At 38.9% G+C, this 14,787-nt stretch overlaps 1 protein-coding gene across 1 annotated transcript in view; it reads right to left on the bottom strand.

The window, feature by feature from the left end:
* The window catches only part of ptprma (protein tyrosine phosphatase receptor type Ma), a 164,199-nt gene that overhangs the window by 115,458 nt on the left and 33,954 nt on the right, over positions 1-14,787 (bottom strand). Inside the window, exon 2 of the mRNA XM_030751347.1 lies at positions 3,775-3,897. Coding sequence (XP_030607207.1) covers positions 3,775-3,897 — 123 coding nt within the window. The remainder of the gene's footprint in view (positions 1-3,774; positions 3,898-14,787) is intronic.

Here is a 14,787-nt window from a genome sequence, read left to right as displayed (position 1 = left end):
GGTTTACTAAAAACAGCTTAATAGAATAGACTAGAATAGAATCTTAAAAAAGAAAAAAAAAAAACAACAAAAAACATCACAAATGTCTTTGATTCAAGTTTGGTATATATGGTAAATATGCACTATTCAAGCCGATGCCCAACTATGACCGAAGTGTAGCCAGCTGCATTCTCCAAAGCTGAGTGAGTCCTGGCTGAGATTTTTTATTTTTTTTAATTGCTCAGGACAGATGAGGCTTGCTGTAATAGCAGGGCAGATAGTGACGGGTTCTGCTGGGGGTTTCTCCCGTTGCCTTGGGAGAAGAACACACTGAGGATTGCCCGAGCAGACATACAGAGCCTCAAAACTGGGCTGAACCATACTAAAAAGAGCCAAGGCATGCAATCAGAACTGCATAGCGGGATAAACAAGGCGTCTCTCCATCCAGACATAGCAATTAGGTAAGGAACAGACCATCATAAACCACCAAGAGTTTAAAGCAATGTTTGTCTCTTCTTCAGTAACCAGAGAGCTTGTTTTTCTTGTTGCACTTCATTTCACTCTTCAGTTTCAGTACTTATTTACATGCAAGCATGGAAATGGGCCAGTTTGGTCTTTGATTGCAGTAAGAGGAAGGAGAGTCCACAGCAGGCTGACATCAAACTCCACTGAGTGCTTCTCATGAAATTCTAAATTCTAAACACTTACTACAGTATCACTGCACCTTAATCCACAATGTCTCCTATTGATTTCACAAGTCTTTGGCACATATTTTTCCATGCACATAATGGATCGCATGCATCTTTCAGTCCTGAGCATTATTAACCTCTGTTAAAAAGAACTCATGCCTAAGTTTTTTAATATCAACTCATTTTTGTGACAGTCACAGTTGCAGCTTTGCATTGCAAATATGAAAGCAAACAGAATGACACATAATGCTGAAGGACATCTTATTTATACTTCAGGTACACAAAAGTTCTTTGACTGTTTTAATTTCTACAATATCTGTGCACAGCAGCTTCCATAAGGTATTTTTTTGGGAAGGATTAGAGTCATGGTAATCAATAAACAGCAAATGATTATGTGCAATTGGTAGACAAGGGACACAACTTTTAGCATCAGAGTCCTTTTGGTTTCCATGTTTTGTCCACTTAGACAATCACTTAGCTTTCTATTGTCATTATTTTAACCATTAAGGACAAAGGAAGATGTCCTCAGTGGTTAAGATCAAGGGTAGAAAAAAAACTGCAGTACACTATAAAATATTTGATAGTCCAGTTAATGAACAACTAAACATTGAGTTCAAGTCTATAAAAGAACATCAGTTCTGAAAAACTCAAAATCGATACCCTATCCTGGATGCCGTGCACTTAAGGGCATCCCGCTTCCTCAGCTGGGACTGAATGTGAGCATTGAAACGATAATGTTCAAAAATTCCAGCAGACAATGGCTGGCGTTTACTTGAAAGCTACATATTTAAACCTCAAGAAAGATTTGATTTGCTTGGAAAACTAAAGCAGACTCGGAGCAGAGGCAACTGAGCATCATTTAAAATCATGCACCCATAGTGACAACACCCCTGATTGGACCATTCCTGGCTACAAACAAATTTAAAAAGGTACTGAGGTAGTAATGCCTTCAATTCTCTACTTCAATTCCATTTCCATCCTGACACACCAGGTAGGATAACAATCTTTTTTTTTTTCCTGAGCATGATAAGGTCGTTTTGTGAAGATTCATAAGTGCAAGTTGAGAGTAAGGCTGCAATCAGAGGTGAGATAGCTTTTCCACCAGTGTGGCTTTCACCTAAATGCATTTTTACCCATCAACCCCCACTCTAGTAGCCGTAAAACAATTTCGTCTGTCAAGTACACTACATTTCACATCCCTTTCAATGTGGTCAAAGAGGAGAGATTACAATTTTGCGCAGCAGGTTGAGTGCTCACACTGTGAAATGGAGAAAGAGCTGCAACCTGTTAATTAGGCCCAATTCAAGACGCATAGATAGAAAACAAGCCTATCTGAAGTGTACTCAGACTAGGAAGCACAATCAGGGACACCGCTTAACCAGACATGGGATTTTAATCAGATGTGTTAAATTTAGATCATGTGCAAGGTGTTAATTTGTAGGTCAAGGCTTTCACTGTAACCTTTGCCCAGCCTCCACGTGTCACGACATTAATCAATTGCGATGCAAAAAGGGGAGACTTCCTTTCTATGGAAAGTAATTTCTCTGGGGCAGTTCAACACAATTCATCCTGATGTGCACACAAACAGGTCTGGGCACTGGCTGCCTAAAATTAGTGAGGACCTGCTAATTAATTCCCCCTCTGTCACTGGGGGGGCCCAGTGCAATCTATCTGTGATGCAGCCTTTGTGAGATCAGGCATCAGATAGAGGAGGAAAACAATATCCATTAGTTTGCAATGCTACCTTTGTTATAAGATTTAAAAAAAAAAAAAAAAAAAAAGAAGCATCATTCCATTAGTCTAACTCTGTAGGTGCCTTCTGCTCAGTGGCAGTGATATGTCTGCATTTCAAATAAAATGAGAAGCGATCAATGGAACATTAAAGAGACAAATTGTGTACAACAGACAAAATGCAAGGAAAGCATTTTAATGAATTTCAATATGTTACTGAGGGATGTTGCTTTTTTTTTTTTTTGGTCTTAGTTCATGTGCCTGTCCCAAAGATCCTGTGTATCAGACACACAGGATGCAAAGAAGATGCATCAGCATCCCACATCAATTAAACCAAGAGAGCATGGTGCGGGAATACTGGAGTGGAATGCTGAAGCGTTGTTTTCTCTTCAAATGCTCACAAAATTAAAGAGAAGTACCTGCTCACATACACTGACCAGCCACAACATTATGACCGCAAACAGGCCATGTGATCATTTCGTTATAATGCAGTGATTTTATGGGACCTTGGGTTCTGGAATTCATGTGGTTGTCACTTTGACACAAACCACTGAAACACTGTTGCAGACCATCAACCGCCCCTCACGATACAGTGGCCACCTCCCACCCTACCGTTACATTGTGTAAAATTGCCTGGGAAACTCAGGAAACATGACAAAGAGCCCCAGGTGTTGACTAATGGCATATTTAGACTTCTGTGGTCAATCTTTGTAGAGCCTACGTGAGCCCGTATTATTATTAATTTATTTATTTTTGGAGGTAAACAAACATGTCCCTCAAGATTTCGGCTTCTTTGAACATTCCACATAACACAGAACAATCCCAAAGCTCCCAGGTTCAGAGTTGCTTTGGCAGCACAATCTACACAATATTGCACATGTTTAATGTTGCTGTTGTTGTCTGAGTGGTATTCACGACTAATAAATACTGATGGCAGGTTACACTGAAGTTGTTTACTCAGGGCCTTGCAGAATTACAGTCAAACGCATGGCCTAATCAGAAAACAAAAATCCTTGTGTGTGATGATAAGTATGCTAAAATATGCTATAAAATTAGTGGTATCTACATATAACATGTGGTGGAAAAGAACTGTGAATATAACTTGCCTCCTTGAGACAAGTAATGTCTCAGAGCTCGACTTCAAATACTTTCATATAAAATCAAGCAAGGGGCAAAATTTCATTTTACACTGGCTCAAATACAATTATGAAATCATGCTTTTTTCATCTGAATTCCTTTATGTAAACATAATTTCTGCAGAAGGCTGCTTCTGAAGTAAAAATGTGTCAAATGTGCAACCTATTGCAACAATGTATTCTCAGGATGGTGATAGAATAATTTCTTTCCTCCACTGAGTTAATGTCACCATGCTCACCTGAGGGAATCCATGGATCTGATGGAGACTTCTCTCTGGTATTGACCTGCTCCCACTCAAGGTCATCGTCTCGACCTTGGCTGTATCCACATGCTGCCAGCGGCTTCTCGAAAGTACAATCGCCTATGACAAAAGGAAGAAATTTATATGGTTATACAATTTTTCCATTAACTCGCTGCTCAAATGAGTGAATATATAAATTAAAGTCGCCTATTTTTTGTCAGCGGTATTCATAATGCAATATGCCAGACAATGAGATGCATTTAAGTGAGACAGAGTGAAGGATTACTGTTGTAGACGAGGCACAACATACATTACCATCATTAGCAACACGGCAGTCCAATTTCACAATGACAAGTATGAAGTGTCCAAACTCCATCATCGTTAGGCATTATGTTCCCAAACTGCACCACCATCAGGGATAAATTGATTTATTTTCCTTGCTGGCCGCAGAACTTTGCTGTTCATGCGCCCTTACTCCACAAAGCTGCTCTAATCCTTTTTACAAGCTGCTTGCAAAATGACAGCAAGCAACCATTAGGGCCAGGCTTCAACCAGGCTTGGCATGTGATCGATGAATACAAATACCCCTTTATTCCTCGCACCTTAAAGGCCACACAAAGAAGTGAGAGTTGAGCTCCCTCCCTCCAAAAGTGCTTTTCAACCCACTCATAAATCTCCAAAAAGTCACAACAATATGTGGCTGGAAGAGTACAAAACGTGAACTAAAAAAGACTGCTTTAAAACCACGTTTCGTCATTTTCAGAGACAGCAGAGAAATTACACAGTGCTGCTTCAGATGATTACATTAGGTCTGCGTTGATAACAGATGTACAGAACATTATATAATGCTCCTCGCCAGAAATGAATCCAAATGGCAAATCTGAAAATGTTTGCTGGCACACTGTTAATAAGTTTCTAAACACGGATTACATACAAATTTTATTGCCTCTGGGAATGTCCTTCGAGCTAGAATCTATGCTAGGCCAAAACCAATATCTCATCTCTTACAAGCTCCCTCTGACATTCTGCTGCATAAAGGCTACGAGCTGGGGCTTTTGTTTTCCCATTTATTTCTCTGGTGACATTTACAGTACATGTGCAAATGAGTGGCCAAATGAGGAGAACACGGGATAATTAATATCTAGCTCCACAGGGCAACAGCTGATGATATATTTGTTGCTTTGTCCGTTTTTATGAGGGGGTGAACATAGAAAAGGAAGAGACTGCCAAAGTATCACAGGTAAGAAAAAAAGAAGAAAAAAAAAAAAAAAAAAACTGTTGAGGCATTTTGAGAACTTGCCCAGAAATTCATTCCCTTGTTAATGAGAGACATAGGCCTTATTTAAGCTACCGGTTCACTAGGCTCTACCTTTAGAGTTAGTCTGGAGAGAGAAATCAGCAGAGTCTCTAACCGTTTTGTGTTTTAATTAGATTTCACTGGTGAATCTATACCTGGAGTTTATGTCCAGGTGACTGTTGAATGAGTGTTATGAATATAACTAAGGTTCTATGACTCTGGATGACCGCCAGGCATGGTATGAAATACACTCTTATGTGGACATTACAAGGTGGCAAGACTTGCGTAGAAGCGCTTTGTAAAATGTTAATGTCATAACGATGTGTGAGAGCAGCAAAGATGTAGCAGTGAAGACAATCGGACATGCTAAAAAAAAATGAACTAAACACTGTATTTAACACATAAAATAATAATTTAGCAAAGTCTATTTGACTTTTGAGCTCAGTCCAAGGGATAATGCTACATTGGTTTGTTTAAGTATTATATGTAGCCATGTAGGCAGCTGTTTGCTAAGAATAAAAAAAAAGCGAGGGTGCCAGTTTGGCTTAGTGGGTGAGCAGACAACCATATGTCACGTGGCTGGAGTGCAACAGCCTGGATTTGAGCCTGACCCGTGGATCCTTGCTGCATGTCTTCCCCTTCTCTCCCCCCATTTTCCTGTCTAGCTTCACTTCTCCCGTCAAAAAAGATAAAATAAAGGCAAAAAAGAAAAATCTTTCAAATGAGTGATAAGATCATAGGTTGCTAAGTTTGCTTTTGAATGTCTGGTCGCAGACTAATTTAGCTTTAAATGAATCTTCAGATGCAAGTGAATGTCATTTAAAACTTTGTAATTTGCTCCTCAAATATTAGTCACACACTCTGTAACGAGGCAACAGGTACTTCCCACAAAAGATTTAGCACAAGTATAAAATACAAGATTTTTCACAGCAACACTTTAATGTTACTTCTAAAACTTGTACTTGTTCCAGTGTCATATATATATATATATATATATATATATATATAAATAAAAGCTATGGTTGATGTCCCACATGTTGAAATTTGTTGTCATTGCAAGATTAATGCATCTTACTGCCGGTGCTTGATTGGATTAGCAGGATGGATGCTCTGTTCTGCTGTGATTACTTGTTTTGCTGTCATAATGTTCTGGGTATTTGAAAGCATTGCACTGCATCTGACTGAATAAACCTTAAACACGCCCCTTACCCAAACCGCTTTGCTACTACGGAGGTAGTTTAAGATTTAGAAACAAACCAAAAAACAAATTTTTATTTTACACCCGATTTTATTTCAAAATTCAAAGCCTATAAAACCTGTACTGATAATTGTTCAAACCCATAACCCTTTGTGAACAGACTATGTGATTATGGGTTTTTGAATATTGATCTCCAAAGTCTTGGCTCAAAAGAAAACTGAGAATTCAAAAGCTATTTAAATTTCATCCAAAAAGAGTTTAACAGTGAAGCAGCATGGCTGAAAACTTCAAAGACTAGCTTGGAGACTTGGTGAGTAAATCTAAAAATCATCATTGGTGAGGCCATTAACCTGCATCGGCTCATGTGAAGCTGCTCAGCGGCTGATAGAAAGCTGTGGTCGTCCACGACCAGTGACACCGCAAAACTCTACGCATATGAAGGCAGTGCTGGAAAAGAGCATGTACTCCATTGCTCAGTCAACTTGTGCTCTAAATAAATAAAAATGCTTGTGTTGCCAAGATGTAACTTGGAGAACATTAACATGATTCTTTGGCTTCAGCAGCACAGGGACTGGCTCCGTTCCATCAATATTTTGACTCGATAGTTCCAAGATCCTTCACTTTGTGCCACCCACCTTCTTCTCACAGCATGATGGAGCTCAAACAAATCAAAGAGGTGGCTTTTATTGGTGTCTGATATTCAAATCGATGGCACTGGCAAGGAGAAAAATATATTCCATGTCAGTGGGAGAGGAGGGAGAATTTCAAAACACTAAAGAAGAAAAAGGCCATTTAAAAGAATATGCAGTAAGCAGAAACCCATTTCTAGTTTAAGAGTTTTATTTCTCTTTATTTTATTTTATTTTTTGGTAAATGCCGCTATGTTTAATAATAAATCAAGAGGGGGGGGCTCGGTTTGAAACTTCAAAGACATCATTAACAGTTCAGTTCCATTAATGATTCTCATGTTTCCCATTTAATTTGAATAAAAAAAGACATTGAAAACCCCTAAAAGCTTTCAGTGGCACATATTTGCAGGTGGATAAAAATAAGCCGTGAAGATAAATATAACTTATATTTACATCACCACTCAAGATAAGGGTGGCAATCCCCCACTTTTAGCAGCATATGATATACAAAGATGATTTAATAACCATTAAAATGACCTTATTTGAGCATAAATTACAAATGTAATAGTAAATATGAATGCAAAGGGGTAGTAAACCAATTACAGTCTCTCGGTAGCCATGTTTCCTGATATTTGGAAGGAGTGTGCAGAAAGAACCTATACTACTTTTTCACTGACAATTGCAGGGTGTCATTAGGATGAGGTAGCAGGGTGTGAACAAGCAATAAATCAGTTTATATTGTTTTAATTGTTACACAAGGCCCATGGTATCATAATTCAGCATTGGAGAAAGTCTCCAATAATGCCTACAAGTTGTTATTGACCTGCTGTGTAACTGTTCTCTCCTGATGTAAACATTAAAGCATCTTTGTCCTGGAGAATTTACATGCCTTCAGAAGCTTTCTCAAATATGTGGCTTGACCACGGCTAGTGCAATAAATCAAAAAATAGATAAATAAATAAATAAATATCACAGAGCACATGTTGAATGCCATCAATACAAGCGGGTGCTTCTGAGTCAAGATATTGTACACATTCATGCAGATGAATGCATCAGTCAATAGCATCATAATAGTCCTCCTCTCTGTAGGAGGTTTATATCGCTGCCAGTGTGTGGCACAACCCCCATATAATCAGCCTCGACAGCTGCTGAAATAGATATCCCAACGAGAGGCTGCCAACTCTCTGAAGGAGATTTAACTTTCAATAAAAGCTTCTATGAGGTGTGCGTAGTCTGGGAGTACAGATGAATGTGCTCCACCCTGTCAACATTCCCCTTTCAAGAGAAGCAGGCAGCTTGAAGCTAAAAAAGGTGGCCCTAGATATGTCATGAAACAATTTATTCCTGAGTGAGAACACACAATAGTCTTTATATTCTCACGCAGAGTGCATTTCAAAGAAATCTATCCATCTTTTCCTGGACTGAGCCAGAGGCCTGAATCAATACCTCAACCCCTCAATGCTGGAGCCAATTTCTCCTAAAGATTTTCAAGTCAGACTTAAAAGGCCTTTTGTTAGTGCACCTGTAACAAAAGTAAACTTTCAGCATTAAAAGCTGTGTGTGTGCGTATGCTGAAGTTTGCTACTGTACTGAAGTGCTATGTGCACATTGCTGGGACTGCCAGCAAACGAGTGTAGGAGGGACTGTGAGGGTGATAATATAATACTGAGAAAGCAGATCTGTGGTAAGGCATTAAATGAAAATATATTATATATAATTCTGAATACAGCTCCATTGTGAGGTTGTACACCAGTCTGTTCTGTTACATATATTTGTTTGCAAGACTACAGTGGTGCACACACTTTTGTTGTTTGGTTTTCTAATTGCGCTGTCTTTATTACTTAGAACAGACTGGAGAAAAACAGATTTAGGCCTACTTACTATCAAATTCTGGGAGGCCAATACAATAGCGACAGATTATCTTGGACATTGTGAGTAGGTTTAATAATTTAATTAATAATCCATTACCGTTAGTGATTATTATGACTCTTTAATTTGTGTAAAAACTAAAACTGACAAACGGTGATTTTGTGTGGGTTTTAAGTGTTGGATTATAGCTTGGTAAGTTCAGTGCCTCCTGGTCCTGAGGTTGCCAAGCAAAGACTGACAGAACTCCCTCAGTAAGAAAACACAGAACTGTTCCTTTAAGATCATTTTCTGTTGCTTTTACCTTTATTTGATAGGTCACACTGTCGAAAGACATTAGCAGGTTTTTAGCAGGACTGTATATTAACCATTTTCTACTCAGTAACCTAGACTTGCATATGTCATGTTGCAAAGCAAGCACATGGCCAACTGCGCCATTATGATCCAATTCATCAAACACAATATCCTCCCAGAGAGGATACTGAGCCTTTTTCCAGCAACACCACTGCTCCAGTCCCAGTGGCAGATATCATTGCTGCAAGACCTTCTTAGCCCCTCTGCCAATTCTGCAATTACCAGCCTTCCAACCTGCTCTGTCATGCTAGGAAATCACAGGTCTGCCCTTCGCCCCAATCTGCCTGAATGTCTGCACTTGTTTTAACAAACATCTTGTCTGCTGGCATCCCCGCAGACTGAAACCAGAAGGCAATCTTGAGTAATTTAAAACCAATGTCGACTATCTTCCACCACCATGGCCAGTTTAGAGCTTCAGAACCCTGCTGCTAAGCCCCTTAGAGACTGATAGGCCTTTTCACTCTGGCCCTATTTCACTTATCTATTGGCAGCTCCTGCCAAGTTCTATCTCTGCACTGAATTGCATGTATATATACTATCTGTTTGGGGACTTTGATCTGTGGGAAGGGATTTAGACAATCAATCTCAATATCATTATCAATCACGTCTTGCTGTTTGCCACATTGATTTGGGGAGAAATAAAGAAGTTGGAGTGTAGATTTTCCACTGATAATCTGCCTGAAGAAGCCAATGCGCTTGTCAGCAATGTTTTGCAAACAAAACCAACAAACCACATCTGCTGCGAAGGAACAAAACTTTTTTTTTTCCCCCTGTCCTGATTAAGACAAGCTATGAATATTTTGGTTTAAAAATACCATTCATAAATTCATTATTTAAAAATACTTCTTTGGCACTATGTTTAGATCAGAAAACTCTCATTATAAAAAAGTTCTTTGCCTTTCCAGGTTTTTTGTGTGTGTGTGTGTGTGTGTGTGTGTGTGTGTGTGTGTGTGTGTGTGTGTGTGTGTGTGTGTGTGTGTGTCTTGACAACCAACTATCAACTTGATGAATATGCTTTACATCAGGGGTACAACACAGTTCCTGATCAAATCCACCCTTGTGCACCAATAGATGTACATTGAAGATGACAGGCAGCCTTCTCCTTAGATATGCTAAATTTTGACAGATGATTTTCAAGCTGTATGCCAGCACAGGGCTTGACGTTCCCTTCCACTGCGCCTGTCAAGAACTTCCAGTAAATGACTTCAAATCCATCTCCATTCTGTATAACCTGCCAGGCACCAATTAAGATGAATATGGAATCTAACTCAGAGACATGGGAGATCCTTATTGTCATTTTTTTTCCTAAGTAATAAAAATGAGGACTTCAGGTCTGTCTGAACGGATGTATCCTATGGTAATAATGCCAAACATTATGTTTTTTTTTTTTTTTGCCAATTTGAATTCTGAATCACAGTTGGCCAGAATTTTTCAGGGAGGCTAAGGTTAACACAAGAAGCTAAGAGATCAGGCTTCTGCTTAAAAAGCAGAAGCGCTCACACATATTTAGTATCAGATTCAATCAATTCTGGAAGGGGACAAGTACCTGCTGTGCATGGTATTTATTTTTACACAGAGTGTGGCTTCATTCTGACTCTGACAACAAGTTAACAAAGGCTTCTCTTCCAATTGTTCCCAGCATCCTCATCCTTGCTTCCAAAACAGAGAGAACTACAGTCTGTCTCATTGCCTCTGCCTCCAGAGAGAGTGAGAAATAGGCTGTTTCCTATCCTGCTTAATGCCTGTAGATACACTGAATGAGAGGGGGAAATAGGCTTGTTTGGCTTCCCATTTTCTGGTGTTCAACATGCTCCCTGAAATGATACGGTGACTGAGCATAAAAGGCGCTTTATTAAAATCACTGTTTATTTGTTGCACTTGTTCAAACTACAGAGGAGAAGCGGCATCGTGGGTGACGAGAAGCTGTGAAAAATGCTAAGACTTTATTTCTCAGATATCATAAATAAAAAAAAAAAAAAAAAGAAACATGCTGCTCTGTCTGAATGCTTTGCCATTGTCGATGTGTATCCGCTGCTGCAGAATCAACTTGTGAAGAAGGTTTAAAGTGGAATTAACCCTCTGCATTGATTCGCCACACGGTTTTGGCTCAATACTGTAAGACTGGAAATTAAAACTTCCTCCAGCTTGGTTTCATATTTGATCCAGGTGTGATGGACCACTGGTCTGAGCTTCAATCAATGAAGATAGCATAAGAGGCAAATTCTCCTTGGTTTAAAGGGGGTTTAAAGGGGTCCTTTGGAAGAAAAAAGGAATAAAAGCCCAGTCTGTGTTCAGTGTCAAAAAGCCCCTGGCTCACTCCAATAAAAAGCACCCCTATCCCACAGTGGATAACCCTTTACACTGGACCCCTTCAACCCCCCCCCCCAAAAAAACCTGCTAAGTCAACAAACCTTTGAATTCTGCCTGAACAGTGCAACAAAGAGGATGAAATGCTAATGCCAGTATCAGTAGCTTTCCCCTGTTCTCACTGAGTTTCCCTGAGTCTAATTTGTCAAACATGCAAGTAACAATGCCAGAAATTAGCCCAAAGGGAAATTTCCTCTAGAGGAGAGAATGATTATGTTTGATCATGGAATAAACAAGAACATTAACATGCTTTGTTAGTTTTCCAGAACTGGAACAAATGCTTGTTTTTATGTGTGGAGGAGGGAATAATTCAAGGTTGAATGTCAAAGAATTAGGAAATTACTAAAGCTAATTAGAAAATGTAGAAGAATAGAAGAAAGGTTGAATCAATCCCTGTTGAGAAGGAGGAGAAAAAAAAAAATCTAGGCCACGAGGCAACACTTTTGCATTCAGGAAGAATTATCAGCTTGATGAAATATCATTACTTTGCTTTGTGTCGAGACATATCGTCAATCACATCATACGCAGTGCGTTTAATCCCTCGTCGCACAGCCACTTCGAGCTCCAAACCCCTGATCAGCATGTAGGCAGGCGGTGCACAGGTGGAAGATTGATGCCTGCCCAGGTGAAAGGTTACTGTGAGGATCTGAGCTCTGCATTGACAGGTGTGGCTGAAGAGATTTAAATCCCAGAGGGAGCTTTTTCAAAGTGCCATCTTAGGGTTTTCACTCACAGACTTCAAACAGATTCAGACCCTTTGTCTCTCTACTGAAGCCCCATAAATCAGGCACCTGAAAGGAAAGACTTGTGGTCCAGCTTAATCCTCCTGGGTCAAGGGGGGAGCCAATATCAGGCCAGCTTTCAAAGTATGTGTCTTGTTCTTGTTGTGCTAGCAACAGGAGAGCTTACATTCTGGTTAGTGTGGCTCTCAAAACAAGTGGGAGGAATCATGTCCAACTCTGTTTAACTACAGTCTGAGTTCTTAGAGACATGACATTTAGAACAATGCAGATAATTAGACCAATAAAGATCACCAACAGCAGTTTCCATGGCATTTCTCTCCTATATGAAGCACCTAACATTGTATCATCCACCTGAATTTATTCTGGCAGTTCAGTCTGTAAATGACAGTTGAGTCTATTTCCACTGTGTTAAAGTGCTGCCCATGATTACACTTATATTGGCTGTAAGATCATTTCAAATAGGACACGCACCAACTCGAAGATAATCACATAAGCCAAAAGTTGTAGGTAAATGCAGTGATGTCTCGTTAAAAATGTGCCTCGCATTTCAATCCTGCCAGGTGACATAACCTTATCATGGACATTTTTCCCTTCAAATTCAACTCAGGGTGACTGCCAAAATACTGCCAAATGTGTTAGCAAGTGCACTTTGCTGTACAGAACTTCTGCATATTGTTTATGTAAGATTGCATGAGGCTGAGAATATACCATGGCAAATCCACTTAAAGAATTAGTCATTTTATAAATACAATGGGGGGAAGAGCCTGAGTGTAAGAGGAAAAGATCAGTACCACATACTGTATATCTCCTGCATATAAAAGCTGGAGCAAGAAGCCAGTTACCTTAGCTTAACATGAAAACTGGGAACAGACAGAACAGTGTACCATGGATGTAATATATCGATTAATAAACTTTAGAAGTGGCAGGCGCAATTTTTTTTTGTTTTGTTTTTTTGGACACTCATTTTATGCCACGAAAAATGTCTACTGGAATTAGCATAATTTTTATTTGGTCGATGTTCTCATTTAAATATTGACAAGTAAATATGCATATTTCCGAAAATGTGAAATTACATTAATGAGAAAGTCCCTGCAAGATAAACAAGTAGGTACCAGTGGTATCTACTTCTTATAGATAGATAAAAAGCTTTTCTATCTTTCTATTTGCCAGATGGTCTTGAAATATATGGGGGAAAAAAAAAAAAAAAAAAGTATTTTGGTTGTAGCTAGGTAATTGTGTTTTTTGTCAGCAGGGTTTTTTTCCCTGCTTTTTCCCCCCTGCATGTGTAGTATTTGGCGCCCCTCCAAATTGGTTTTATCCAGGGGCAACAATCAGATACAATTACTGCATTACTAGTATTGAAGTTATTTTAAGGAAATAAATCCCACATATCACAAAAGGTCATCAATAATGGGAAACTGCATCAGTTTTTGTCAAGCTTACATTAAAAAACACCTAAAGTCTTTATACTGCACAATACAGCTTTAAAAAAAAAAAAAAGCTCTCTATGTGACTTCTTGCAGCTAAACTACTTTTTTTTTTTTTTTTTTTTAATTTAGCCTTTAGTTAATCAGGTAAAAAGTCTCATTGAGATTAAAAATCTCTCTCAACTGAGACCTGGCCAAGAGGGCAGCAAAGGTTACAAACTCAAAACAACCTAACATGTTACTATTAAGCAACAAACTAACACATATATACAAATCAAACACAATAACAGATAATTTCAAGAATGATCTTAAAAGCAGTCACATTTACCAGAAGACCTAGTTCCATTCTGACTCTGAGGACAAGCATTTGTATAACATTATGAGAGCGAAGTCTATGTCTGTTATGACTCTTACAGATATACACACAGATAGGAAGGAACCAGACCAAGCAGACATTTATAGATTAAAACTAACCAATGAGAAAGTCTGCGGATATACAGAGTTGGCCATTTAGCAGCAGTATAGAAAGAGTTTCCACAGCCTGTAATAAAACAAAGCACAATGATAGACAGCATCCAATTTCTATAGAATAGAATAGAATGCCTTTTATTGTCATTATACAGGATGTACAATGAGATAGGAGGGCCACTCCTGTTCAGTGCCATGCAATAGAAAATCAAATTCTCTAAAATAAAAAATAAAAATATTATAGTCTAGTATAATCAAGAAATATACAGAAAATAAACAATGTATAAAATATACAAAAAATAGAATGTATAAAAATATATACATACATTGGTGCATCTGTACATTGTAAGAAAAGTAAATAAGTGATACATATAAAAATGAAGATGATGAATATTGCACAGTGAATGAATACTGGATATTACACAATATAGGAATGTTGGATATTGTTCAGTATGAATAATCTAATATTGCATAGAGATGTGGGTTTTGCACAGTTAGTGGGTGAGTGTGAGTTCAGGCGGTGATTGCTCTGGCGAAGAAACTGTTCTTGAGTCTGTTTGTTCTGGCTTTGATGCACCTGCGCCTGCCAGAGGGCAGCAGGTCAAACAGGTCAAAGCCAGGGTGTGAGCTGTCCTTGATGATGTTCCTGGCTCTGCTGATG

Source organism: Archocentrus centrarchus, chromosome 17 (genome assembly GCF_007364275.1).
Source record: "Archocentrus centrarchus isolate MPI-CPG fArcCen1 chromosome 17, fArcCen1, whole genome shotgun sequence".
In the NCBI taxonomy this organism is placed as follows: domain Eukaryota; kingdom Metazoa; phylum Chordata; class Actinopteri; order Cichliformes; family Cichlidae; genus Archocentrus; species Archocentrus centrarchus.
This window is presented reverse-complemented; position numbering and strand designations above follow the sequence as displayed.